Genomic DNA, 26,885 nt, shown 5'->3' on the forward strand with positions numbered 1-26,885 from the left:
ACATAGTTGCTGATTTATTGACTACATCCATTGGGATGTGTTGGCGCCCATCTTGCCATCTAACTCCTAGGAAATGGATCTCTCTGGCAGGTCCCTTGACCTTGCTTCTCTTTATAGCAAAGCCAGCCTCTAACAAAATGTCGATTACCTTTTGACCTGTCTCGAAGACTTCCTCTGCTGTATTACCCCATACAACGATGTCATCAATGTATTGCAGATGGTCCAGAGCTCCACCCTTCTCCAGCGCACTGTGGATTATTCTATGGCAGATGCTAGGGCTGTGCTTCCACCCCTGGGGCAGTCGATTCCAGGTATACTGGACATCCCTCCAGGTGAAAGCAAATTGCAGTCTGCACTCTGCTGCCATGGGAATGGAGAAAAACACATTAGCAATGTTAATAGCAGCATACCATTTAGCTGCCTTGGACTCCAGTTCATATTGAATTTCCATCATGTCTGGAACCACAGCACTCATGGGTGGTATAACTTCATTCAGATCACAGTAGTCCACAGTTTATCTCCATTCTCCATCAGGCTTCTGCACTGACCATATAGGGCTGTTAAAGGGTGAATGAATCTTGCTGATCACTCCTTGGCTCTCTAGTTGATGAATCAGGTTATGTATGGGGGGCAGGGAGTCTCTGTTGGTGTGGTACTGCCGATGATGTACTGCAATAGAAGCTGTTGGTACCTGCTGTTCCTTCACCCTCATCAGGCCCACCACAGAAGGGTCATCTGAGAGAAAAGGCAGGGTAGACAGCTGGTTAATGCCCTCAGTCTCCACAGCTGGTACTCCAAAGGCCCAATTATACCCTTTTGGGTCTTCAAAATAGCCTTTCTGGAGAAAGTCTATACCAAGGATGCATGGGGCATCTGGGCCAGTCACTATATGGCAGGTCTCCCAATCATTCCCAGTTACGGAATTTCAGCCTCCAATACAGGCAGTTCTTGAGACCTTTCAATGACTCCAGAGATGGTAATGGAGTCTGCCCCTTTGTGATTGGATGGTATCAAAGTGCACTGTGCACCAGTGTCCACCAGGGCTCTAGAACTCTGTGGTTCTATTGTGCCAGGCCATCAAATCCATGCTGTCCAGTAAACTCAATTATCCCTCTCCACCTGGCTGGAGGAAGGGCCCCTTTAATGTTGAGCATGACATCCATAACTGTAGAGGGCTTTTTTAGCGAGCAGTGGATATGTGAGCAATCCAGCCTTTACTGTAAACATCGGGGCCTCGCCAAGGCCGTTGCCATGGATACCAACTGAAAAAAGTGAGCAGCGAAGTAAACAACTTCCGGATGTGTCAAAGAAGGAAGTGAGGCGGAGAGTCATGACTGCGCATGTGCGTGCTAGGAACCAATCACTGTTTACGTCGTGGCAGGCTTTATGAGAATTGACCAATGACAAGAGTGGTTTCGGTCGCGTGTACACAACAAGAGGCTATATAAGAAAGCTTGGCGCGCAGATTAAATTGTCAGCACCCAATCATATTGGTTTGAGTGTGTCTGTCCTTGGTTTATCCTCCTGCAACTGGCGCCCGAACAGGGACCCTCAGATTCGCTGCTAAAGCTGCCGGACAGCGTGAAGAAGGCAGGACGAAGAGGGGGGAGATGGTACCGGCCGAAATCAGCCGTTGCCCCGACGGCTTCGTTCCGCAGTGCCCAGCGGAGCGGCCCGCAACCGGCGGGTTAGAGGTGCACCTCGGACTTACTACTCTTCTCACTAAAAGGCAAGTGAGCGGTCGGGGAGGAGATGGGGTCTACGCTTACCAAAGAAGAGGAAGCAGTAGTGAAGCTCCTCCAACTTATACTCTCTGTGAGAGGAATTCCTTATGAGATGCAAGCACTTAAAGGCTTGTTGCAATGGGCACGGGACAGAAACTTAATCTCTGGGATCGGTACAGCGTTCGAGTTGTCCACCTGGGAAGCCATAGGTCTAAGCCTATGGGATAACATCAGCAGCGGAGGAAAAGATGGAAAAGAGGCTAGCAAATATTCTACATTATGGAAATTGATCAGAGAAACCTTATGTTCTATGAAAGGGGAGCGGGTCGCCCGGGTCGTTGCCGCTTCTGCTTTCGCTGCCTTAAATCCTAATGGGGAGGATAAGAGCGGTGCTGCCGCAGCCTCTTCTTCCCCTGTAAATCCTTTTGGCCAAAACGAAGCGATACCGGGTCCGCGGGTTCTGGCTGTGTCCCCCCGCCGCTGCCGTCAGGGCACCTCCCGGGGCCGGTCACCGCCCTGACGACCGGAAGTGCACAGCAGGACGGAACAAAGCCGACTGAAGCTGAAGCGGAAGTGAAGCCGCACAAAACCAAGAAGAGGGCGGTCCCGCCTGCAGACCAAAGGCGGAACTGTACCCACCGTCGCCCGTATCTACGTCATCTACGAGAGCAGCAGCGACACCCGGTCATCATGAGGCGCCGCAGGGATCGGTGGAAGAATTGATGAAAAGTTTTAGATAAGCTTAACGACCTCGACCTGCAAAACCAGGGCTCGACAGCGAAGCCTTTACTGACCGAGTACACGACTTACCCTCCCGCCCCTGCCGCCGCCGCTACCGCCGGCGCCCCCCCGCCACCACTGCCGCTGTTCTTAATGTTTTTGTAAGAGAAAAAGCCTCCAAGGTCGCTGTGTACATTTACACAGATTCTTTTGCAGTCTTTAAGGGCTATGTAGAATGGATTGCTTTCTGGGAAAGTAATAATTGGGAAATTAATGGAGTGCCAGTTTGGCATAAAGAAAAATGGCAACAAATACTGAACACTGCTAAAGAGAACCCTAATTTTCATGTAGGGTGTATTCCTTCTCACCAGACTAATTTGAAAAATGAAGCTAGTAAGTGGAATAACTATGTTGATGAGCTAGCTAGGATTGATGTGAAAGAAATCCGATCAGGTATCACAGAAGGAGAAAATCAGGAATGGAAAAGATGGCTTGAATGGCTCCACTGTAAGAGGGGCCATTCAGGAATCTTTGAATTATACAAAGAGGCACAAGCCTGTGGGTGGCCTGTCAACCGTGAGCGGTGTAAAACAGTCATTTCTTCATATAATCTTTGCCAAATCGGACTTAGGGAACATTCACTAACATCTGATCATTTGCATATCAGGGAAGGAAAACCCTTGTGGTTCACATGGCAGGTGGAACACATGGGTCCCTTCCAAAAATCAGGTGTCCTGGTTTGAGCCAGGATGAAGCCAATTTCCCTTTTTACTGATTTTTTTTTTTTTTTTTTTCCCCCTCAGTGAGCTTTCTTTTAACTAGCAACATTCTGTTCTAGCTAGGCTGATAAGACATTGGAGTCTTTTTTTAACTGCTGGGTCTTCAAGGTCGCACATTCACTCTGCTGGCTCAGACACTATGGGGAGATCTATGACCCCCCTGTAGGAGGCTGAGTTAGACAGACAGCAAAATTGGCCAGAGGTATTCCATTCCATATATCTACGTAAGCTCAGAGGAAGGTCAGAGATCACAGAAGACAACTTCCTTTTTTTTTTTTTTCTTCTTCCTTCTCTTCCTTCCATGGCTGCGTCCGGGGAGGGCTCCGTCTGTCCGCGGGGAGAGATGCTTCAGAGACATCTTTATGAATCAATTCAAGATACTGTCTTCTGTAGTTTGGTGGGTTTTTTACGCTGTTTGCTTGTTTATCACTTTGTCTCATTCTTTTGGCTCAGAGGTGAGTGGGGGATATGGTTATGTTCCTGCATGGTCCACGCTGTGGTGAGTTGCAGCAATCCGGGTAAAAGCAGTTGACCTCTCGTGATACGACGAGTGTTCTGCATGTACTTGATACCTATAAACCTTTTATCTGTGTGGGAATAACTAGGTTTATGTAAATGAAGCTATAACTGAAGCTACCAGATCATCACTGTTTAACGTCTGAAAAACAGCCTGAAGTGGCTTTGCTTTCATGAACAAAGTCTGTTCTACAAGTCTTCCAGAAATAAATAAAAAAAAAATCAAATGTTTTACTTGTGGAAAACAGGCTTGGGTTTTATTTTCTAACTTTCAGTCAAGTATTTTGTATTAATTAAAAACTTAATAATGAAGTCAAATTGTTGACGGAACATCTCGTTCTTAATAAAGGCAATCAAAGCCACCAGTTGTTTTGGGGAATGCATTTCTGGTATCTGGAAGCACTAACAGTAGTGGCTGTCTTATGATGCTCATAATTCCCTACAGAATCTTAAGGGAACACAAAGCAGGCTTCTCATTTCTTCATATTAAAGCACTTTGTGCTTTTGAGTACTTCTTCCTTTTCGGTAAAAACTCAGCAATGGAATCTTGTTTGCAGTTTGACTAAGAGGACAAAAGGCTGTTTTGTTTTGCATCAAGTAAATATATTTTTTTCCCCTGTAATGACTAACTGACTTAGTCCCATTTTCTTAAGCGATCAGAGCAAACTTATAAAGTATAACCTGATAGCCCTGACTGTTGCTATGTTAGATGGTATTTGGTGAGCCATAGAAAGTCTCCTTTTAGTTGTCTTCTGCAAAAAGTTTTCTGATGAGAACTGCATCAAGTAGTATGGAATTAAATGCCAGTTTTGATTTCAGAGTTCTGTAATGAACAAACACAGTTCACCTCAGCCCTCACCAATAATGCAAATCCTTTTGGCATACTGAATTTCCTAATAATTCCCTGCCTGGTTTAAAAACAGCTCTTGTTCCATGTCTGCTACAGGCCCAGTCCATTATGTGCTGTCATGTGTTGTCTTTTAGTATATAACTTAAATAAACATATAAGAGTCTCTGTAGCTTTTGACTTTTATATTTTCAGCTCTTTGAGCAGAAACAAGCTCTGCTACAGGTAGAAGGTTCAGCCTCAGGGCTGCTGCCAGGCACTGTGCTGAGTTGGGACCTGCCTGAAGTCTGCTGGCAGTTGTTTGTATTTCCCTTTTGTCCTCTTTCAAAGAAAAGGAGGTGTTTTATGCCACAAAGAAGGCTGGACCCCAAAGTCATTTTCCCAGCTGGGACCTTGCAAATCTCACTGTTAGTGGTGTGTCTGCATTCATAAAAGGAGCAGGAAACCACCATTCTCCTCCTCAGTGTCTGTGCGGATTTGGGGTAAAATACAGCTCTTGGAGCGAGGTCTGAAACTCAGTGCTGCTCCTTGTCCCCAGGAGGTGTGTAACTTGCTAGTTGTGCTGCTGAGAGGTGATGTGGACTTGCCCTGGCAGCTCTTGGGAGGTCTCCAGGCCATCGTGCTCCCTTCCTCAGCTGTAGCTTCAAGAAAGCTGTGGCTGCCACTCTTTCTCACAGTGTAAGCCTGTGCCATGACAAGTCCTTAATCCTGCCCACTATGGTCAGCTTCCTGGAGGCAGGCATTCTGTTTTCCTTGCCTTTTTTTTTTTTTTTTTTTTTGGAGTCCAGCTAGTTTAAAAAGAGTGATGGTGCTGTTTCCCTTTACTGCTGTGGCTTAGGTGTGCAAAAAGGTGCAACTTAAAAGCATTTGAGAAACTTTAAAGATGAAATGGTAATAAAGGTAAGGTGCCAACAGCATAGGATAGTCTGTAGTCAAGGACTGTCAAAACCAGGAATTTTGGATGCTGGTGGGTTTTATTTCAAGCTTTTATTGAGCTTGCACCAGCATGGAGGGAAGGTGTTTAAGACAATCTATATTGTCCTCACCTCAAGGGACCCCGTTAGAATGGGGGGAGTCCGCAGGTGAACGCTCTGGTCCACTAACCCTTCCGACCCCGCAGGGGTGTGGGCTGGGCTGAGCCGGCATAGCGGGAGCGCTGCGGCCGAAGCCTCGCCTGGGGAAAGGGGGTGGAGGGAGGCAGGCTTTTCGCGCCTGCGTGCTGTTCATCTGCCTCTGCCCGAGTCGGACGCTCACCCGGGAGCTGGCCACGGCATTCCGCAACGTGCAAGGTCCGGGACCGCGGGCGGTTCCTGCGCTGCGGGTGGAGCGCGACACCCCTATCCCGGTGGCTTTTCGCAGTCTCCCCGGCCAGGTCAGGGGTAACAATCCTTGAGGCGTGGGGGTACCCTTAGCAGCGTGGCGGGGTCTGCTCGGCGGGGGGCGTGGCGTGTGTGGGCACTGCGCTTTCGGGTGAGCGGATGCGAAATCGTGAGCCTCGGGTGGCAGCAGAGCACACAAATAATGCGAAATTTGTTTTCTTGCTCGAAATCTTGTGACAATATGCTGTTCGGCGGTGTTCCAGTAAGCAGTTTTAAATAGCAGCCTTCTGCTATTTATATGTTTTAATATGAATAAACACTATAAGTTAAACACTTTAAAATGGATTATTCTAGGTGCATCATAGGTATGTTTGAAACTTTGTTAGATGCAGTTTAAATGAACAGTGAGCCATGCACTCTTACTTTAGGTCTTATGTAAGACTTTGATATCCAACCATGCATGTAGCAGAAGACACTTTTGATGTTTTCCTAACACTTGTTTTAACATGCATCACGTAAAGTCATAATTTCTGCATAGAAAGGCTTTATTCCTTTATACAGCTCATTGTGATTTTATGGAAGAAGCTGAGTAAGATCAATGTGGTGGTACAGCAGGGCACAAAAGGGACAAGTGTTCTGTAAGGATGTGAGCAAAAGTACAGGAAAATTATGCCTGTCTGCATAATACATAATACAGGTTAAAGTAATAGGATATAGTATATCCTAGAATATGGTGACATTAAATTTACAGAATCTTAAGGGAACACAAAGCAGGCTTCTCATTTCTTCATATTAAAGCACTTTGGATTCTCAGTGTTGTAAAAGAAATAATACTTTTGAGTACTTCTTCCTTTTCAGTAAAAACTCGGCGATGGAATCTTGTTAGTTAATACCAGGGGATCCATCAATCGGGCTGGTCCTGCTCAGTCAGACCTTCTACATACTGCAGGTGGGGATAAAGTCCCTGTGGTACGTGAAAGAAACCTGCTGGGTTAAAGTGTTTGGGTCTATCCTGCTTCAGGCAAAGGTAAACCTGTCCGGGGTGTTGCTTTTGCTCAGGGACCTGGACATACCTGGTGTGTGATGATGGAGGATGGTGAAGTACAATGTGTACCTCAAGGTAATCTGACTCTGGGGGAGAATCCTTAATTTGACAGCTGGTAAAATATAGAGCCTATATGTAATATATGGTATGGAATAAGGGGTGGAATGTCCTGGTTTGAGCCAGGATGAAGCCAATTTTCCTCTTACTGTTTTGTTTTTTCTTTAGCAAGGTTTCTTTTAACTAGTCACAGTGTGTTCTAACTAAGGCTGATAAGAATGGAATGTTTTTGTAACTGCTGGGTCTTCAAGGTCGCACCTTTCCTCTCCCGGCTCAGACACTACGGGAAGATCTATGACACACCCCCCTTGTAGGAGGCTGAATTAGACAGACAGCAAAATTGGCCAGAGATATTCCATTCCATATATCTATGTAAGCTCAGAGGAAGGTCAGAGATCACAGAAGACAACTTCCTGCTTCTTCCTTTCTCTTCCGTCCATGGCTGGCATCCGGGGAGGGCTCCGTCCATTCATCGCCGTCAACCCTTAGGCTTGAGCTCTGCTGACCCTCATAACTTTGCGCTCTCTCCAGCAGTGCTCCAGGACTTTTTGGGACTGTTCCAGCTAAGGAGAGTGCTGTGGGAGTTGCTGGGGGTGGGGGGAGGCAAGAGGCTCTTGCACATTCCTGAACACATTTGTATATAATTGTACATATTTTTGTACATATTAGTGTTTAATTAAATCTGTGTAGTTTAGTTTTCAATCCAGAGAGTCTCTCTCTCATTCTCTCTCTCCTTCCCTCCCTGGGTGGGAGGGGGAGGGGATCGAGAGCATTGTTGTCTCTGGCTTAATTGCCGTTCCCGCGTCAAACTGTGACAGGTGGCAACAGTCTTTGGAAGTTCCACACACCAGTTCACTGTCGAATTTGTGACATAATTTGCCTCATAATAGTCAGGTTTACTAAGGTGATCAAATTTTTAATCCCAGGGATAGTCCTCACAAGACCATCTCCCTCTGTTGTTCAGGAATGTGTTCTTTACTGCGGCGGAGCAAGGGACTGGGACGCCGTGATGGTCACAAGTAACAGCCTTTATTAATAGGTTGCATCGCATTCTTATACCTTTTTCTCCTGTCCACGCGCCTTACGCTTCCGTCCCATTGGTTAACAGCTTCTGTTCACCCGTTCTATCTTACTTTGTGATAGGTTACAAGTTTCTTACATTTTCTTACAAGAATGTCAACACACATCCGTATCTCTCTCATACCTTCTTTTCCCACAAACATGTTTTTCTCTAACTGCCAAGGGCACAGCTGTAGTTTGTCAAGATCAAGGCCGCGTGGGTCCCGTAGCTGATGCCCACACTTTACCACCACATTCCACGTGTTTCCAGAAGCAACTAGTGATCTGGGTCCCAATACTTGATATGGGATGGTCAGATCAAATGCCAGAATAGCAGCTTTACATATTCAGCCAAATAGGTTGGCATTGAGGAGGTATTTATTTATGGGCATCCATACTTCCTCTACTCCTTCAACTCGTGAGATTTTAGTCCACCATATCCTGGTATTATAATAATATTGAATCCACAATTTTGGCAGATAGACAGGGCGTGTTACCTTAGTCATATTAAACACAAAGGACAAGTTAATAGGAATAGCAAAAAACCGTAAACTATCTTTAGCAGATCTAGGCATAGCAATACATAGTCCTTGATCTGTATTATTCCACATGTGTGTAAAACCCTGAATCAAGTCCCATGCTAGATTATGTGCAACATTTTCATCTCCTCCCTTGATACTAAGGAAGAAGAGACAGGTCATCCAAAACAATGAGAGAGGTGATAATATATACATACTATGAAAAATACAATACTAAAAATTGTATAAATGACTGAAAAAATCAAAAGCAGCATAAGCCTCCGGTTTGTTGCGGGCCTCTCTGGTATTCAGTGGATTCCTTTCCTGTAAGAGAAAAGAAAACCCGGCTCTACCAGAACCAGTTTTAAAAAGAGGGGACTATCCACCTGGTGTTAATTTTATGTTCTCTGTCATGGGCTCCCATTTATGGGAGTCTTTAGTACCAGTGGGACTTGCCCCACTGTAGGTAGGTCTACCAGCACTGGTTGGTCTGGATAGTGAAAAGGGTTCCTGGGATCATCAGGCCCATCATTTTGTGGGGAGAATAGTTGGTGCTTTGGGGCAAAATACTTTAAGTCGTGGACATCCATTTACTCCCCACTGATCATTTACCTTAGTCGTTGCATCCCAGAGCCAGTCTGATCACCCTGAATCTTGGGGTCTTAAGAATCATTTAAGGTGACCGTTTGTTCTTTCTACTATCCCATTTGCTTGTGGGTAATAGGGAGTATGGAATACCCACTGAACTCCTTCAGTCTTTGCCCATTCTTGGACTATCCTGGCAGAAAAGTGGGTACTGTTATTTGATTGAATTTACTTTGGTTTAGCTAAAAAACTAAACCATATTTTTAGACCCTTACTGTACTGTCTCCTGTTGCTTGTGTTACAGCTTCTGCTTGTACTAACCCTGATACTACCTCTACTCCCACCAATACATATTGTTTCCCTTCTGATTTCCTAAAAGGACCAGGTATCCCAAAGTCCTTTTCCCTCACAGAAGTGAAGTGGGGGGGTCTTGTAGGGGGGTCTTTTTCTAGTCTAGTGTGGCACAGACCACATGCAGAGATAACTGTTTCACATGCCCTTCAGGTGACAGGCCACCCTCTGCTTCCAGCTTCTCTTAACAAATCTTTTGCTCCAGAGTGGCCATGCTTGTATTTTCAATTTTGCAGCTACTTCCCCACAATCATGCTGAGAAGCAAACTTGCCTAAAGAGCGTCCCAGTTGGGCAATGCATGGAATTGTAACACCAGATTATTATACCAAGGGTCAATTAATATCTCTAATGTTGGAAAACATATTTACCCCATAAGTAACTATAAAAAGGCATCAATTTGTGTTAGAGAACATAACTTGGCAAGTATGTCTTTTGAGTAATTGGACTAGATATGCTTTTGGAGAATTAAATTTACAGGTACAGCAAGTGTGAAAGATGACACTTCAGAACCACTTAGCTTTGGATATGATAGTGATTAAAGAACAAGGAGTCTGTGGGATGTTGAATTTAACCGATGCAGAATGTTGTATCCCCACCACATCAATTGAAGAAGCTCGAGCAAAAAATGAAGGAAATAGCTGACCAAACAACAGAACTCTTCCAAGCCATGCAACCAAAGGACTAATTTGACAGCTGGAGTCAAGATTCGTGTCTATCATCTGTCCTACAGTCTTTGGGATTTACAGGGTGGGGAGCATGGTTGATGAACACAGGACTAACTTTGTTTGCAGGGCTTTTATTTTTGATAGTTGGCCTATCCATTGTGCGATGCATGATTACCCATGCCATTTCCTCTTTTTCCCCTTCTCCCTTTGTCCGTTATGTTAGAATCACCACCCTGGAAAAAGACATTTCTGAAGATATCAAGACATCTGTTTGTGGTATAGAGTCCCTACATTAATATTTGTCTCAAAACAGCCACCCGGACAAAATGGACATTATGTTCGGGTGCAGTACTCTTTCGATAAGCCACCTGGATTCTGTTCTCGCAAGGAGAGACCTTCACTTGGTAACCACCTGATAAACTGGGCCCTGGTCTCACAAGAAGAGCCCCTCCTTCAGTGGTCATCCCATTAAGCTGGACACTGTCCTTGCAAAGGGAGCCCTTTCTTTTGGTGGCCACCCTGATAGGCAGGACATTGTCCTTATTTGATAAGGAACAGTGGCATACAAGCAGCACCCTGCAGAGGCAGAGTGCCATCTTGTGTAAGCCCCCTGTAAGACTACCGAACAGGGCACATGTGCAGAACTAAGGGTCATTGCTCAGTCAACCCAGCTGGGAGGCCCAAGTGATCACCTGGACCCCCATGCCCCACCGACTCATTTCTAGAACACTAAAATTCCACACTGAGTCTGCGCAAGATATGTCAAGACCCCTGAAAAGGTGGGGTCAGGTAGAACAAAAGATGCGAGCTCGAGACGCTCGGGGTGCACCCGCCATCCAAGGACTACAACATTCCATTCTAGGGGTTTACTTTTTACCTATTAAAGTTTAATTCTGACCTTTCTTTCCCCCTTGGCTTGTCTTCCCAACCACCAATATGATCTACACCATCTGGTTCCGTAAATGACTTTGTTCTGTCTTATCTTGGGCCATAAATCCTGCTCCATGTACCTTGGAAGCTTCAGATATCTCACCTCCCCCAGTTACTATGGATGGAGCTCAATTAAGTCCCTCAGTTTCTTGGACCATAATCACCCCATGTGTCCTTGGAGTGCCCACATATCTTACTTTTCTCTTTAGTCACCATAAAGTTTAATTAAGTTATGGCAGAAACAAACAATTATCTTCCTAACATTAGAGTGTGAAAACAACAGTACATTTCTAACAATTTGTTAAGCATGTGTTTTTCTTCAGTGAAATAACTTGGACTTAAGCTATATATGTTCATCTCCAGAGCTGAAATTATACTTTAGCTTAAAATATCTTCTTAATATAAAATGTTATAAAACTTCTAATGATGTTTACAGTATGCTCAGACCAACATTTCACCTGGAGGCAAAGACTTGCCATTTTTAAATGAATTTGTAGAATTCCTAAAGCTTAACCTTTTCTATAAATCTACAGAAAATTAAAGTATTAATGAAGTAGGTCTCTAAAAATGGATGTGAATAAATCAGCTGGGTTTTGTGGTTTTCTTTTTTTCTTAAAGATTTACTACAATGCCTGGGTCTCTTCCAGTGAATGCTAAATCCTGTTGGCCCAAAGATGTGGGAATTGTTGCACTGGAAATATATTTTCCCTCTCAGTACGTTGACCAGACAGAGCTGGAGAAGTATGATGGTGTGAATGCTGGCAAATACACCATTGGGTTAGGCCAGTCAAAGATGGGATTCTGCTCTGACCGGGAGGATATTAATTCTCTCTGTTTGACTGTGGTTCAGAAGCTCATGGAGAGGAACAGCCTTTCCTATGATTGTATCGGGAGATTAGAAGTTGGAACAGAGACAATAATTGATAAATCAAAATCTGTAAAGACTGTCCTGATGCAACTTTTTGAAGAATCTGGTAATACGGATGTAGAAGGAATTGACACCACCAATGCATGCTATGGAGGCACCGCTGCCCTTTTTAATGCTATTAATTGGATTGAATCCAGTTCATGGGATGGTAAGTTCAGGATATTTTCTTGAAAAGTTGTCAGTCTCTATTTTTGAGTAGTCTGCCTTGCAATTACAGTGTTCATGTTTAGCCATATAAAACCCAAAGGGTAAACTCTTGTATGCTTCTGAAGTCTTTTTCTTAAATGTTCTGGCCATTTGCCCCTAGTTCAGTTACATGTAAAAAATAATGAAATGGTGTTAAATATTCTGTTAAATATTGGTGGCTGCCAGGATTGAAGAGCCCCTTAATCTTGGAGTCATCTCCTCTATAACCAAAGTCTAAAAATTGCCGATGGATATTAAAATGTGCTAGATTCTTGGCTACTTTTCATACTTCTGTGTTTTTCACAGGGCGCTATGCACTTGTTGTTGCTGGAGACATAGCTGTGTATGCCACTGGAAATGCCAGGCCAACAGGTGGAGCTGGTGCCGTTGCTATGCTAGTTGGTCCAAATGCTCCATTAATTTTTGAGAGAGGTTAGTCCCGTGAGAGATACTTTTCAGTCAGATACTGGATCCGTTTTGAAGCCCGTCCCCTGTTTTTGTCAGTTGCTGGAGGGTTAAATTCTAATGTCAGAAATTGTACTTTGTCTCCTCTTGCTCTGGGCTAACTTGGCTAAGTCCTGTTATAGGAGGCAACAAGAAACAACTAGAGATGCTTCTATCTCTTTTTTTCCTGGGGGTTCTCCAATAAAATTGAGAGAGTGGACTAGAACTGGATAACACAGTGCTCTATTTTCAAAGTGAAATGATGAAAATAATTTGTTACTAGAGTTTGTCATGCTCAGTCTTACTGTACTTGAGTAACAGGTGATTGAGAACTGTGTGAAATGTTACTTTAAAGGGCCTGAAGTGCTATGAAAACCTGCTTGACTGAGGCCAAATATTACTTGCTTTCCATGTGTTAAGCATTGTGTTCAAACTGATTCAAAGTAGCTGAATAAAGTAATTTTCAACTTCTGTCAATTTTTCTCCATTAGGGTTGCGTGGAACCCACATGCAGCATGTGTATGACTTCTATAAACCAGATATGGTTTCTGAATATCCTGTAGTTGATGGTAAACTATCTATACAGTGCTACCTCAGTGCATTAGATCGCTGCTATACTGTCTATCGCAACAAAATCCATGCACAGTGGCAAAAGGGTATGTAGCCTCACCTGATGATTGCAAGATCTGGCAAATATTGGAATATGTAGCTACACAGACAATGTATTTTCAAGTTTTAGCATCCAATCTAAAGACTAGTTAAATGGTTCCTTTCTTTGTGTGTTCTGAGACAATTAAAATGTTTGTGCTCTCCCATAATGAAATGTTTTATTTCTGTTCTGGTATGGCTAAGTGCTTGATAGTCAACAAGCAGTAGTCTCTACAAGCTTTTGTTGGTGTAATGTATAATATTGTGCTTAAAAGTTTATTGTTCCCTTCTACCAAGACTCTTAAGATATCAATATTAATAATAATAAGTTGTATAGTGCACAAGATCAGTAAGAAACTAATTTTTAAATACAAGTAGCAGCAGTGTGTTAAATCAACTTGCCAACAATAGTTAGTCTTATGGTTCTCTTTTGTATGCTGATGTGTGACTGGTATCCTGCCACCCCCCTATTTTATTTTAATACTTGAAATGAGTAATAAACATAAGTTGTAACACAACATTTATGCTACTTCCAGAGGGGATAGACAGACATTTCACCTTGAATGACTTTGGATTCATGATCTTTCATTCTCCCTACTGTAAACTGGTACAGAAATCTGTGGCTAGACTACTGCTGAATGACTTTCTTGGTGACCAGAACCTAGAAACAGCAAATGGTGTTTTCAGTGGTTTGGAAGCTTTCAGGTGAGAATGGCTGCTGTTTTCCTTATTAAGATAGTCTTAATTTGTTAAACATCTGTCATGAACCTACAGCATCATAGAGGCCACCGGAAGTCAGGATGTTTGCTGGGTATAATCAGCAAAAGGTCTCTGCTGGCTTAAAAGACAGTTTATTTAGTCTTATGTAGGGGGAGAAGACAGGCCATTCTCTACAACATCCAAGGTGTTTTTCCTTGCTGCCATTTTAGTAACTGTTTCTGATTCTCTTTTAATAGGGATGTAAAACTTGAAGATACATATTTTGACAGAGATGTGGAAAAAGCCTTTATGAAAGCCAGTGCAGAGCTCTTCAATCAGAAAACCAAAGCTTCACTACTCATATCCAATCAGAATGGAAATATGTATACTACTTCAGTCTATGGTTGCCTTGCCTCTCTTCTAGCTCAGTAAGCACAAAATTGGAAAAACTCATAGCTTTTTATATGTAAACACATGACAATTTTTTGTTTCAGAAAGCCTTTTGTAAAAGCACCATGTAGCAAACTTTTTCCTACTAGATTGCCTTAAGTAGCAAGACTAAAGCTAGAAAATTATTCTGCATACATTATCAGGTCAAGCACAAGCAGATTCAAAACTTGTGTGTCAGAAGCTGATCTGAAACACCAGCTTAATGTCTTTCAAAGTACAATCTTATTTGTAAGGGGGTGTATCTTTTCCCAGCCTCAACACCCCTCCCCCACCCAACACCCCAGTTGAAAAGAGAACCTGAATGCCTTATCTATCCCACTATAATTCTAGAATGGTTTGAATTGGAAGGGACCTTAAAGATCATCTAGTTCCAACCCCTCTGCCACGGGCAGGGACACCTCCCACTAGACCAGGTTGCTCAAAGCCCCATCCAACCTGGCCTTGAACACTTCCAGGGAGTGGGCAGCCACAACTTCACTGGGCAACCTGTTCCAGTGTCTCACCACCCTCACGCTAAAAAATGTCTTCCTAATGTCTAATCTAAATCTACCCTCTAAGTTTAAAACTGTTCCCTCTCGTCCAATCACTACATGCCCTTATAAGAAGTCCTTCTCCAGCTTTCCTGTAGGCCCCTTTCAGACTGCTATAAGGTCTCCTCAGAACCTTCTTTTCTCTAGGCTGAACAACCTGTCAGCCTGTCTTCATAGGAGAGGTGCTCCAGTCCTCTGATCATCTTGTTGCCCTCCTTTGGACTTAGTTGATTTGAGGCTTTAGGTCACTTAAGAACAAAAATTGGTTGCCATCTAGATAATCATATTCTGAGCATTTCTTTGTTCTCTTTTGCTTAGGTAGTTTTGAAAATCATTGTGTAACAGCAGTGTTAGACATCCTGTTTTTAAAAGTCATCATTAATGCATTTAGCACACTAAATGTGTATTGTAGTAAATATAATTTTGATTACTGCTTTTTCTAAGGTAGCTGTGCTTTCTAGATATTTAAAATTGGCACCTTGGCTTAATTCTCACTTTAAAAAATTTTTGCTTGATTTTGCAGGTACTCCCCAGAGCAGCTCGCAGGACAGAGAATTAGTATGTTCTCATATGGCTCTGGTTTTGCTGCTACACTGTATTCCATCAGAGTTACACAGGATGTCACTCCTGGTGAGTGAAAGGAAGATATGTTAATTAACTGCATTCACTTCTAAATGCTTTTTTATGCCCAGCAGCATAAGTAAACCTGCAGAACAATGCCTAAAGACAGTAGTGTTAAACTGAAGGTGTTCCAGCTCCAAGGAATGTTTGAAGTGTCTCTTTTGGCAAATAGATAATATTCTTCATATGCTTTAAGCATTTTGCTTGAGTAATTTGGCATATTTTTAAATTACTAAAAATTTAGCTTCTCTAATGCAAAATATTTTTAATAGGCTTGGAATGCTAACATGCTAGCGTGCAGTTCTCTGCACTGGTGCTACTGTACACGATGGTTTTATATTGTAGGTTCTGCACTGGACAAAATAACTGCCAGCCTTTCTGATCTTAAAATAAGACTTGACTCAAGAAAATGCATTGCACCTGATATCTTTGCTGAAAACATGAAAATTAGACAGGAAGCACATAATCTGGGTAAGAATGTCATAAATATAAATAACTCCTAGTCCTACAGCAAAATACTTGTTGCTTAATTTGCATGACTTGAAATTATTAAGGTGTAGAATAAAGGAAATATCTTATTCTTTGTACTTCTGAATAGCTCCTAAAGTACTTGTGTTCATTGGTCCAATATGACTGAAATTAAAAATGCAGTCTTGTTTTTTCTGTCTTACTACTTCCAAACTGCAAAAGCCTGTGTTATATAAAACTCACCAGGAACCAACTAACAGTATGTTATTGGCTTTTTAACAGCTAACTATATTCCACAGTGTTCAGTGGAAAATCTCTTTGAAGGAACATGGTACCTTGTGCGTGTTGATGAAAAACACAGAAGAACTTATGCACGACGTCCTCTTATGATCGATGGACCTTTAGAGGCAGGAGTTGAAGTTGTCCACCCAGGCATTGTTCATGAGGTGAACACTCAGCACTCTTTATAGTTTGATATAAATGGTAGAACAGTTTATGTGTTTGTCTTTGCATGTGCATGAACGTTAAAAGAGAAAGTGGTTTAACAAGTTATATCAAGTACTTTGTTAAGATATGTAACATATAAGCCAGAAGTAAAAAAAATTAAAAATAGCATAGGACTTAAAAAATACACTTAATCATAACAAGAACAAAACTGCACAAGAAAGAAACAAGAAAACTGGCTCTTTTCATGCAATCAGTTTGCATAAACCATGACAGATTTGAATGACTTAAGACCAAACTGTCCAATGTAGCATGAATGTTGTTTGAGAATTGCACTATCCATGAAGTATGAATGTTTGTGAACTAGAAAACCACATTTAATGTTTTGTTTTGTTGGTTCCCTCCCCTTTCTTAGCAGATCCCAAGCCCTGCTAAGAAAGTGTCAAGAATCCCTGCAGCAACAGAATCTGAAAGTGTTACTGTTGCCATTTCCAGTGGGGAGCATTAAGATACCTCTGTGAGGTGGGGAATGAAAAAAGTTGTTGAGGGTAGGGGTGAAAGAGAAAGGATTGCAGTACTACTGAAATTTCAGTGTAAAGTAGTACTTCATTGGAGCATGGAAAAGCTCATTCAACCCCTTGAAAAGTTTTCTTGTAATATGGTGTGCTGATAGTTATAGTATTTTCATAATCATGAATATACTGGAGATGGAGGAACTTGCCAGAGGCTTTGTGGTTTCCTTAACATGTCTGGATTTAATTGCTGCATAGTAGCTCTAATCTGTTACAAGGTCTTTATACATAGAAAAAAAAGTATCTTCTACTTGCTTTTTCCTTGTTAAATGACTTGAAACCTATACTGTTAACTTTTCTGCTTGTACTCAAAATGGGTGGCAAAATAGTCCAAGCTTTTAATGTTAGGGTTCTCAGTGCCTTGACAGTAAGCAGTCAGTTTTCTGAATACTGCACTTGTCTTTCCCTTTATCACCTTTCCTTTCTTCTCCCAATCTACTTTCCATCACGCCGTTGTTTTGGGAAAAGTATAGAGGAACATTCATTACTGGAATAGAATCTCTCCTGTCAAAATGACTGGATCAAGAATGGCTAGACTGACAGGTGTGTTTTTTTCCAAGAAACTCTGACCTACTGTGTTAGTTACTATGTAATTCTTCCCAACATCCATATTATCTGTTTTATACCTGCATTATAAATCACAGCAGCCTGGGAGAAAAGAGGAACAAGAAGGGAGGTAATCGTTTCTTCTAAAGAACAAAAAGGATATATTTCTTGGGTTCGTTGATTTGGCACCTTTCAGGATTGTTTAACTGTAATAGAAGTATTTAAGGCAGCAGAATTTTCAAATAAAGCTTCTGGATATTATGGAGCTGTTTTAATTGGCAAACTAAAGAAGGGAGGAAGATCAGTTTATCTGGAGCTCTGGCCTCTTGCTATTCTTTATATAATACATTTCTAAGAGACTATTTCTGTCTTTGAATTTGGCTTGTATTTTGAAGCATTGTTGTCTCTGGTTTAATTGCCCATCCTGAGTCAAACCGTGATGCTTTCTCACTACTGGTAATGTTGTAGGAGTGGGGGTTTCCCCTCCCCCTCCTCCCCAGATGCAAACTAAAAGCTATCCATTTTGCAAGTGGTAGATATACAATGCTAATGGGGCATCCATTCTGGTAGATTTTTAAAGCTGATTGGAAATGAACTGTGACATGAGCCTTGAAAGTTTGTAATATATATTTAAATTGATCTAATGTACAAAATGAAGTTTTGAATTTTATTTGTTTGCTAATTCTACAAAGATACATTATCTAATATAAAGTAGCAAAAAAACCTGTTAAATTACAATTTTTTGGTGTGTAATTAAGTGTTTGTATTATGTCACTCACTAGGATTCAATAACACTGTATTTGTACAGTCAACCCTTGGTAAAATAGTTGCTTATTATAAGTTCATGCATACTAATCAGTTTGTTCTGCTGAAAATAATGGAGCAATGATGCATGAAATAGTGTTTGCGAGTAGTTTTGTTTAGATCGTCCTTGTGAAACTTATCTTGGTACCAGAAAAAAAATAATATTGCCATGGCAAAAAGTTCCATTACAAAAGTGGAAAGAAAGGGTTGCTTAGGCTGGTGGGAAACTATTATTTCAGGCATATGTTTCAAGATAAATGTTTTCAGATGGAAACTGTTTAGAGTGGAGGAATTGATTTCCAGCTTATGAAATACAATTCATCTTATTACTGTCTTATGAAAGATGCTATTGTTTTATTTCCTTCTCACAGAAAATGTGAAAGGGATTGGTTCTTGCTTTGTACTTACCTGAGCCTCACTGAGTGTGGATTAATTGCTGGAGGTGACTTAGAAATTAAACCTATATTCACATTTTAAGGAAAGGTACAGCATTCAAGCAGGGTGGAATGCAGCTAATGTGCAACAAGTTTGTACCATGGCAATTCCCTAGGCAACCCTAGATGCTGGCAACATCAGGGGAACTTGGTGTGCTGACTCTAAGAGAAATTGCATAGAGGGCAGAGCAGAGTGGAGACACCATGGCCATGCTCTGTGATAACAAAGGGATCTAAAGGTACACAATATACATAATAAAATTGATAAGCTGCACATTTGATGCCCTGGGCCAACAGTCTGTCAACTGTTGATGAAATGCTGTCCTCAGAGTGAACTTTGCTCATTATAATCGCATTATAATACCAAAACACACCTCCATCCCAAAATTTCCCTGGTGCCCAAGGTGTGACCACCCCTCACTGAGTTTGCGCACTGAATTTTCTCTAGTCTATGCCTTTAAACGCAAAGCGAGAGAATTTTGCACCAACCATTATAAAGGTATGTATGACTAGAGTCACTCAAGCTCCACCTGTAAAGTAAAATACTATAAAATAGTCTGAGAGGGGGTGGATGTCAGGGAAGATACCATTGCACAGATGACCCCATTCCCCTGACCTTTGGGACAAGTCAACAGGCTGAGCCTCTCTTCCCTCCCATAGGGATGCCTTTGGGTAAGATTTGAACACTCGGCTATCCTGAGTGCATCCCTGGGAAACTCAGGAAACTCTATAGAGTTGTTTTAGTTCCACACGCGTGTAATCCAGCTGTATCAATCCATTTGCATGTGCTTTGCAGACAGTGAATTTATCTCTGGCAATCTAAAATAATTTGTGCATCTGTTGCTTCAATAAATTACACTGTTCATTAATCTGGCCATGAGAGTTTGTTGTGGTTTGGACCCAACACGTCAACAAAGAAACAGCCATGTGGCTGCTCACTCAACTTCCCCACACACACGCACACTGTAGGATGGGGAAGACAAAGGCCAACTAGAAGCTCATGGGTCGAGACAAAGGACAAGGAGTGTTCTTCACTGATTAAGGACATGGGCAAAACAGACTCAACTTGGGGAAAAAAAATAATTCACACTAATCAAATGCACATGGGACACAGACAACACAAAGAGCAGTGCTTACATACATTACCCCCACCCCTCCCTTCTTCCTGGGCCCAAATTACTTTGTTCCCGATTTATCTACCTCCTTCCCCCCAGTGGCAAAGAGGGACACGGGATGGGGTTTAGAGTCAGTTCACAGGTTGGTGGTTCCTGCTGCTCCTTCCTCCGCAGGAAGAAGGATTCCTTACAGTCCTCCCCTGCTTCCCCACGAGGTCCCTCCCATGGGAGAGCGTCCTCCACGAACCTCCCCTTCATGAGTCCTTCCCACTGAAACAAAAGTTCGGAGCTTCCAAATGCCCTTGCTTTCTAACACTCCTCACCCAAGTGGGAGGCTAGGTGCGGCTGGGTAAGGATTCCGAGATTAAGACCCAATAACAACAAACAAGCTGTTATCGAGCAGGCATTCTTTATTGCAGCGCTGGGCAGCACTGGGGATTCTCTACCATAAGTGCTCCAACAAGTTAACAAAACACCCCAACTAATATACACCAAAAACATGCATATTCATATTTTATGTCAACGAGTTCCCAGAATTCTTTTACATAGTCATTTTATTTCCTGGAATTGGCTATCTTTGTAATTATGCATGCTCGAGGGTCTCCTGTGGGGGTCTTTGTTGATTCTAGTCCTTTGTCATCTTTGTCCTGTCTCTCATCCTGGTCCTGTCTCCAGTCTCCCGCTGGTAGATTGCACAGGTGGATCTGTTGTCTGTAGGCCCCACAGGTCTTAGAAAACTTGATGTTATCACAACCTGCAGGATGCTTGGCATAATTGACCGACAGTTTCACAAAGCACATTGTTTTAAAAGTAACCCTTAGTATAGCAAATTAATTATTTTAGTAAATTTTTATTAGGCTATATTTCTATTGAATCTACTAATGAGCATCCTATGACTATCAATACCAACAGTCTATCTCCCTCTCACACTTCCTGATACTCTTTAGCCTCTCCACCTCCTCCTTCAGCTCTGCAACCATGCTGGGTAGATCATTTATCTGCTTGCACCTCACACAGCTAGTCTCTCTGCTATCCTCTGGTAGGAACGACAGGCTTAGGCGCTCCCTGCAACCAGAGACCTGGACAGCAGTATGTCCGTGTGGGACCTCCGTCTGGGTTGCCACAGTCCTCCTGGCAACAGCTTTCGCCCGAGTGAAAACCATAACTAACACTCTTCTGGGAAGGCAACGACCACTAGTTAAGAAACCTCTGAAGCCAAGAAGTGGGCTGCGCCCCCCTTGCACGCCTTGCCAGCGCGAGATGCCCGCGCCAACTGCTGCGCCATGCCCTTTCAATGTACCACACTCTCTTTGCCCTTCCTGTTGGCCGCGCTCCTTAAGGGCTGCACTTGTAAGTGACGGGGGCTGGGCCGCTGTCAGCCTGGTCTCCGCCTACGCTGAGGCAGAGCCGTCCCCTATTGGTCAGAAGACGTCACTTCCAGCTCAGGGCAAGGAGACAGACTTCCTCTCTCTGCGCTTGTTGCGGTTGCCGCGGTTTCGCCGCCTCGGCAAAGAGTCCAGCGACGCGATCAGCCGCGATCCCTCCGCCTCGGTGACTGCGCTGAAATGGCACAGAGCACCTCATTTTGCAGTGCCAAGCAGACACTGGAATACAAAATCAAATTAATACTGACTGAAGCTGTTCCTTTAACATGTTACAGTAACACCTGTCTCATTATATTTATTTTTATCTAGCTTGTTCCTCTTTGTGCTACTTTGAAGGACATTAATGTTCTAATAGTCTTGTCCTTATCTAAGTTCATGAGATGAAGAGGGCAGGCAGCACAGGCTGACCCCATTTGAGAATCTAATGCAGGCTATGTCTCAGAATGACAAAATGGTGAAAGAATTAACCCTGGGAAAGAGAATTGGCTTCTATCGAATCAGGAGAAGTAGGAAGTGGGAATTTCTCAAGTGAAGCTTAGAATTCAATCCCTATCCAAAGGAAGGCAGCATTGTGTGTGTCACCTGTGTGCTGAGCACCCTAGTTCTGTACATATACAAATGGAACTCTTTGTGAAGAAAGATGCTATCTGAACTTTTAAGTGCACACGTAGGTTGTACATGCCTTTTTTTATTGTTGTATGAATCTATAGGCAGAGTTACTGTGGGAAACTGTTCTTTTCTTCCCCACATAAGTCTAAACAAAATGCCTTTTAAGCCAGCGAAGGCCTCTCCTGATTATCCCCAGCTAACGAAGTAAAACAGACTTGCTTCTCAAGGACAACTGAACCCAAAACAACAGCTGTGGTCCGGGACAGAAAGGATGGGTGACAAGCCATCCTGTGCCCCTGGCAGTCACCGCCTTAAAGTGGGGCTCATGGACGCTCATTGGCTCTGGACAGTGACACTGACTGGACCGGTGGGTCAGGGGGTATAAAAGGTGCTGAGGGCAGCAGGTGGGCCCTTCCCTCCTCCCTGAGGCCCGTTCGGACACTTTCTGCGTGGGACACACACAAACACACACATTCCTTTCCTCATACTCGCACACAGCGCGACCTCTTAAGGAGGACCGGCGTCGGGTTTCCTTCCCTCCTCCCCTCCTCCCTTTGGTCCTTAATCCTCTCCCTTAAAAGCACCTGTGGAAAACTGTTCTTTTCTTCCCCACATTGCCTCCCTAAAGGACACTTTCTCACTACATACATATTGATATCCCTGGTAGCCATTCACACCTGCATTGTCCCTAAACATCATCCCTCGGTTTGTGTTAACCCTTAATAAATCAATTAGTCTGTGGAGTAAATCTTGGCTTTAGAGGCAATTTCTGAGCGTGGTGGGGTGGGGGTGCTTTCTAACTACCACCCGGAAATACGGTCCCGCGGCGGCCGTTGCTCCGTGAGAGGCAGCGCCGCGTGTGACCCTCGGGCTCATTCACAAACCCCTCCACATCGGGAGGGGGAGTGGCAAAAGTATCCTGACAGCCGGTAGTCCCCCGGTACCGGCTCGCGACAGTCACAAATAAATGCTTAGTTTTGGAATAGCCTTTAAAGCAGTCAGAAACATTTTCTATAGGTGGCAGCTATTATAAGAAAATTTAGTCTCTGCAATTTGAGGAGTTAACACATCTTGCCCCATGGCTCAAGCACCCCCCCAGTTTGGAAAAAAAACAAACAAACACAAAAAAAACCCCAAAAACCCCAACAACAACAAAAAACACAAAAGCAAACACTCAAAGAGGAAGAAATTGAAGTGAAAAATATTCTGGAAGATCTGGGAATCACAGAACACATTCAAAATAAGCAAGGAAGAGAGACACACAGCTCAATAACAGGGGCCTACAGAATTGTTTTGCACCAAGTACAGAAGAAAAGGGCACTTGAATGCATTCCTATAATGTCCCATCCAGACTCCAAAGAACAAGACTTGAGAAGAGGAATGTTTTTGTTATTGCCGGGACTCCAAGGTCACTTTTTTGCTCTGTTGGCTCAGGCACTACTGGAAGATCTATGACCCCCCCGTAGGAGGCTGAATTAGACAGACAACAAAATTGGCCAGAGACATTCCATTCCATATATCTACTGTGGGAAACTGTTCTTTTCTTCCCCACATAAGTCTAAACAAAATGTCTTTTAAGCCAGCGAAGGCCTCTCCTGATTATCCCCAGCGAACGAACTAAAACAGACTTGCTTCTCAAGGACAACTGAACCCAAAACAACAGCTGTGGTCCAGGACAGAAAGGATGGACAACAAGCCATCCTGTGCCCCTGGCAGTCACCGCCTTGAAGTGGGGCTCATGGACGCTCATTGGCTCTGGACAGTGACACTGACTGGACCGGTGGGTCAAGGGGTATAAAAGGTGGCGAGGGCAGCAGGTGGGCCCTTCCCTCCTCCCTGAGGCCCGTTCGGACGCTTTCTGCGTGGGACACCCCCCTGCTGCGGACACTGGTGCTGGGACCCTGCCTGCCTGCCTGCCCCGGGTCCAGCCTGAGCCTCAGCGCCGAGCGTGCCGGGGTCCCGAGCCCTGGGGTCGGGGCCGGAGCCCCCTCCCCGTGTTGCTGCCGCTGGAGAGGAAACCAACGGCCGCTGCACCCGCTGCCGAGAGGCTGCCCCTCCGACACCACGGACCTGCCGTCCTGCCTTCCGGCCACCGACCGACGCTGGACAAGTCGCCGGAGGGTAACATCACCTCACACACACACACACACACACACACACACACACATTCCTTTCCTCATACTTGCACACACAGCGCGACCTCTTAAGGAGGACCGGCGTCGGGTTTCCTTCCCTCCTCCCTCCTCCCTTTGGTCCTTAATCCTCTCCCTTAAAAGCACCTTTGCATTGCCTCCCTAAAAGACACTTTCTCACCACATACATATTGATATCCCTGGTAGCCATTCACACCTGCATTGTCCCTAAGCATCATCCCTCGGTTTGTGTTAACCCTTAATAAACCTATTAGTTTGTGGAGTAAATCTTGGCTTTAGAGGCAATTTCTGAGCGTGGTGGGGTGGGGGTGCTTTCTAACTACCACCCGGAAATACGGTCCCGCGGCGGCCGTTGCTCCGTGAGAGGCAGCGCCGCGTGTGACCCTCGGGCTCATTCACAAACCCCTCCACATTGAGAGGGGGAGTCGCAAAAGTATCCTGACAGCCGGTAGCCCCCGGTACCGGCTCGCGACATCTGGTGTCGAAGTGGGATAACGGGGGTCGTTAGAAGCCCCCCACGCTCTGAAATTGCTTAACTAGTTAAAAAAAAAAAAAAAGAAAAAAAAATAATTATATAAAAGAAAATGGCTACCAAGGGGGATATAGGTGATGCAGATGCTGTAAGTGCTGGTGCAGAAAATGTAGAAAATGAGATTAGTGAGGAAAGCACTGAAGTTCAGGAGGTGCCATTTTTATCTCCCTCTAGTTTTGAGGAGGAATTGCAGAAATGTGCATTTGTGCGTCCCTTCTGGGAGCACCTTAAGAGGCGCGGGTACGCTATACAGAGGGAGCAGTACAAACTGATTTACGATGCCTACATGGGGGGAGACCTCAGTAGACTCGCAAATTACATCATGACTTTGGAAGATGGTACTCCTCTGTCTAAAGAGCTTAAAAAGGAGATTAAGAAACACGGGCTTGATTTCATCAATGCCCGAAATTTCTTTATTCTGGCCATGGTTGTGCAGCAAGCAAAGGAGGGATTACAGCAAAGAACTGAAGGGTTACAGCGAGAGAATAAAGAGTTGCAGCAAAGAATTGAAGGGTTGCAGCAAAAACCCGAAGAGTTGCAGCAAGAGATTGAATGGTTGCAGCAAGAGATTGAAGGATTACAGCAAGAGAATATAAAGTTGCAGCAAAGAATTGAAGGGTTAAGAAAGCAGGGAAAGGAGAGAACTGGTGCCACCCTGTCTCACTTAGGTGATAAATGGGGGGAACTTGCTAATTGCGAGGATTCCTCAGGTTCTGGTAGTCAGGATACTGAGGTCTTGGATGACTTTAACACACTAAAGAAATGTAAGCCCGTAAACTCTGAGCAATCAGATAGGAAAAGTGTGAGTTTTCATTTCGAGACGGAAAAGCAGCGCCCGATTTTGGAATCAAAGCCACAGCCGCAAGAGCAGCAAGCCCCCGCACAGCTGCAGCCCCCCCTCTCCAGGGAGCAGGAGGAGGGACTAAGGGCAGATTTTAGGATAGTACACGAGGCAGTTAAGGACTTCATGACACATAACACTCAAAGAATTAGCAATTTGGAGATAAATGTCCATAAAGTTTCCACGATTATGGACAATAGGTTTAGTGATTTGGAGATGGATATTCACCATAGCATTCGAAGGATTGGTGAATTGGAGGAATATGTCCACCGACTTCCCACAAATAGGGACAAAGTCCCAACTAATTTACCTTCTCGCTATACCGGTTCTGAGGATGAGGAGGAGGAGAGAATAGAGCATAAACAACTGCGCCCGGTTATGAGAACGACTTTTGCTTTTGATGAAGATACTGGTAGGAAGAAAGAGAAGGTAGTCAAGGAAATAGCTTACACACCATTAGAATTGGCACAAATTAGAAAACAATACAGCAGGCGCCCATCTGAGACAGAAGCTGAATATGTAATGAGAGTGTCCCTCACAGGAGGAGACGAGATCAGATTAAGTGAACAAGAAGCTAGAGGGTTCTGGGGATCTGGAATTATTCTAACGACTGGAGAAGGGGGACACCCCTGGTCCCTAACCCAGCGAGCAGCTTTCTTTGTTGGATCGATTGATCCCCTTAGCAGAGGAGAGCCGAGGACCCTGCGGGGGGGCTATTCTAACATTTTGGACAATGTCCAAAAGGCTGCTGCAATTCAAATGATTTATGACCATGATTTAGTACCAGATCAAGAAAGTCCTATGAATCTTCGAGTGAAACCAGACAGAATGAAGGCCTTAATCAGGGGGCTCCCTCTGTTACTTAAAGAGGCAGCCATGAAAATCAAACTTAACATCGAAAACGGAGATCTGCGAGGATTTACATGGTCTGATTTGGCCAAAGAATTGATAAAATACAGCAAGGAATATGAGGATACATCTGATTCTGAAGATGTTCCCAAGCCTTCTGCAGCCAGACAAAAGATTCGATCCTCCTATGCTGATGTGGCTGCCAGGTCACCCTGGGATCCTCCTAAGCAGCGGGAGAAATCACGGGGTGACTGGACAGTCGTGGATAGATCTAGAAACAACAGAAAGCCAAACATCACCCATAAAAGCCAGTACCCTGAAAACAAAAGTGCTTCATCTCTAGGTGATGACAAAGGGCCCTACGCTACGCTTAAGGAGGAAGCCAGGCATAAAGGTATCCCATCGAAGCTTTTGTCTCAGGATTATTCTTATCAGCTTCTGAAAGACCTGGTAGAAAGTTGGCCTACACGGCCCAGCTCAAGGTCTAATTCAAGAGACAGATCCAGGGAAA

General features: G+C 43.8%; 2 protein-coding genes across 13 annotated transcripts in view; one reads left to right on the top strand and one right to left on the bottom strand.

The window, feature by feature from the left end:
• Positions 1-26,885, bottom strand: part of LOC127395168 (uncharacterized) — a 1,033,854-nt gene that overhangs the window by 888,655 nt on the left and 118,314 nt on the right. The gene's annotated exons all lie outside the window — the stretch shown is intronic.
• On the top strand, positions 5,820-19,759 carry LOC127395180 (hydroxymethylglutaryl-CoA synthase, cytoplasmic-like). 6 transcript variants are annotated; one of them, XM_051641725.1, is made up of 12 exons: positions 5,820-5,958; positions 6,764-6,854; positions 6,965-7,025; positions 11,735-12,192; positions 12,537-12,662; positions 13,166-13,330; positions 13,859-14,027; positions 14,279-14,449; positions 15,525-15,631; positions 15,968-16,093; positions 16,373-16,536; positions 17,580-19,759. In XM_051641725.1, the coding sequence occupies exons 3-12, from the start codon at positions 7,012-7,014 to the stop codon at positions 17,673-17,675; spliced, it is 1,596 nt and encodes a 531-aa protein (XP_051497685.1). In that variant the 5' UTR covers positions 5,820-5,958; positions 6,764-6,854; positions 6,965-7,011; the 3' UTR covers positions 17,676-19,759. The 6 variants fall into 6 exon arrangements, with proteins under 6 accessions (XP_051497685.1, XP_051497686.1, XP_051497690.1 ...); XM_051641726.1 differs by having other exon boundaries at positions 5,820-5,875; XM_051641730.1 differs by having other exon boundaries at positions 16,950-17,670.

The sequence above is a fragment of the Apus apus genome, chromosome W (assembly GCF_020740795.1).
Source record: "Apus apus isolate bApuApu2 chromosome W, bApuApu2.pri.cur, whole genome shotgun sequence".
Classification (NCBI taxonomy): Eukaryota; Metazoa; Chordata; class Aves; order Apodiformes; family Apodidae; genus Apus; species Apus apus.

What these genes read in the sequence shown, in the direction of transcription:
- LOC127395180 (XM_051641725.1), top strand. An exon ending in CCATGCACAGTGGCAAAAGG is followed by an intron (nt 13,331 to 13,858) that starts GTATGTAGCCTC and finishes TGCTACTTCCAG; the next exon opens with AGGGGATAGACAGACATTTC. An exon ending in CTTGCCTCTCTTCTAGCTCA is followed by an intron (nt 14,450 to 15,524) that starts GTAAGCACAAAA and finishes TTGATTTTGCAG; the next exon opens with GTACTCCCCAGAGCAGCTCG.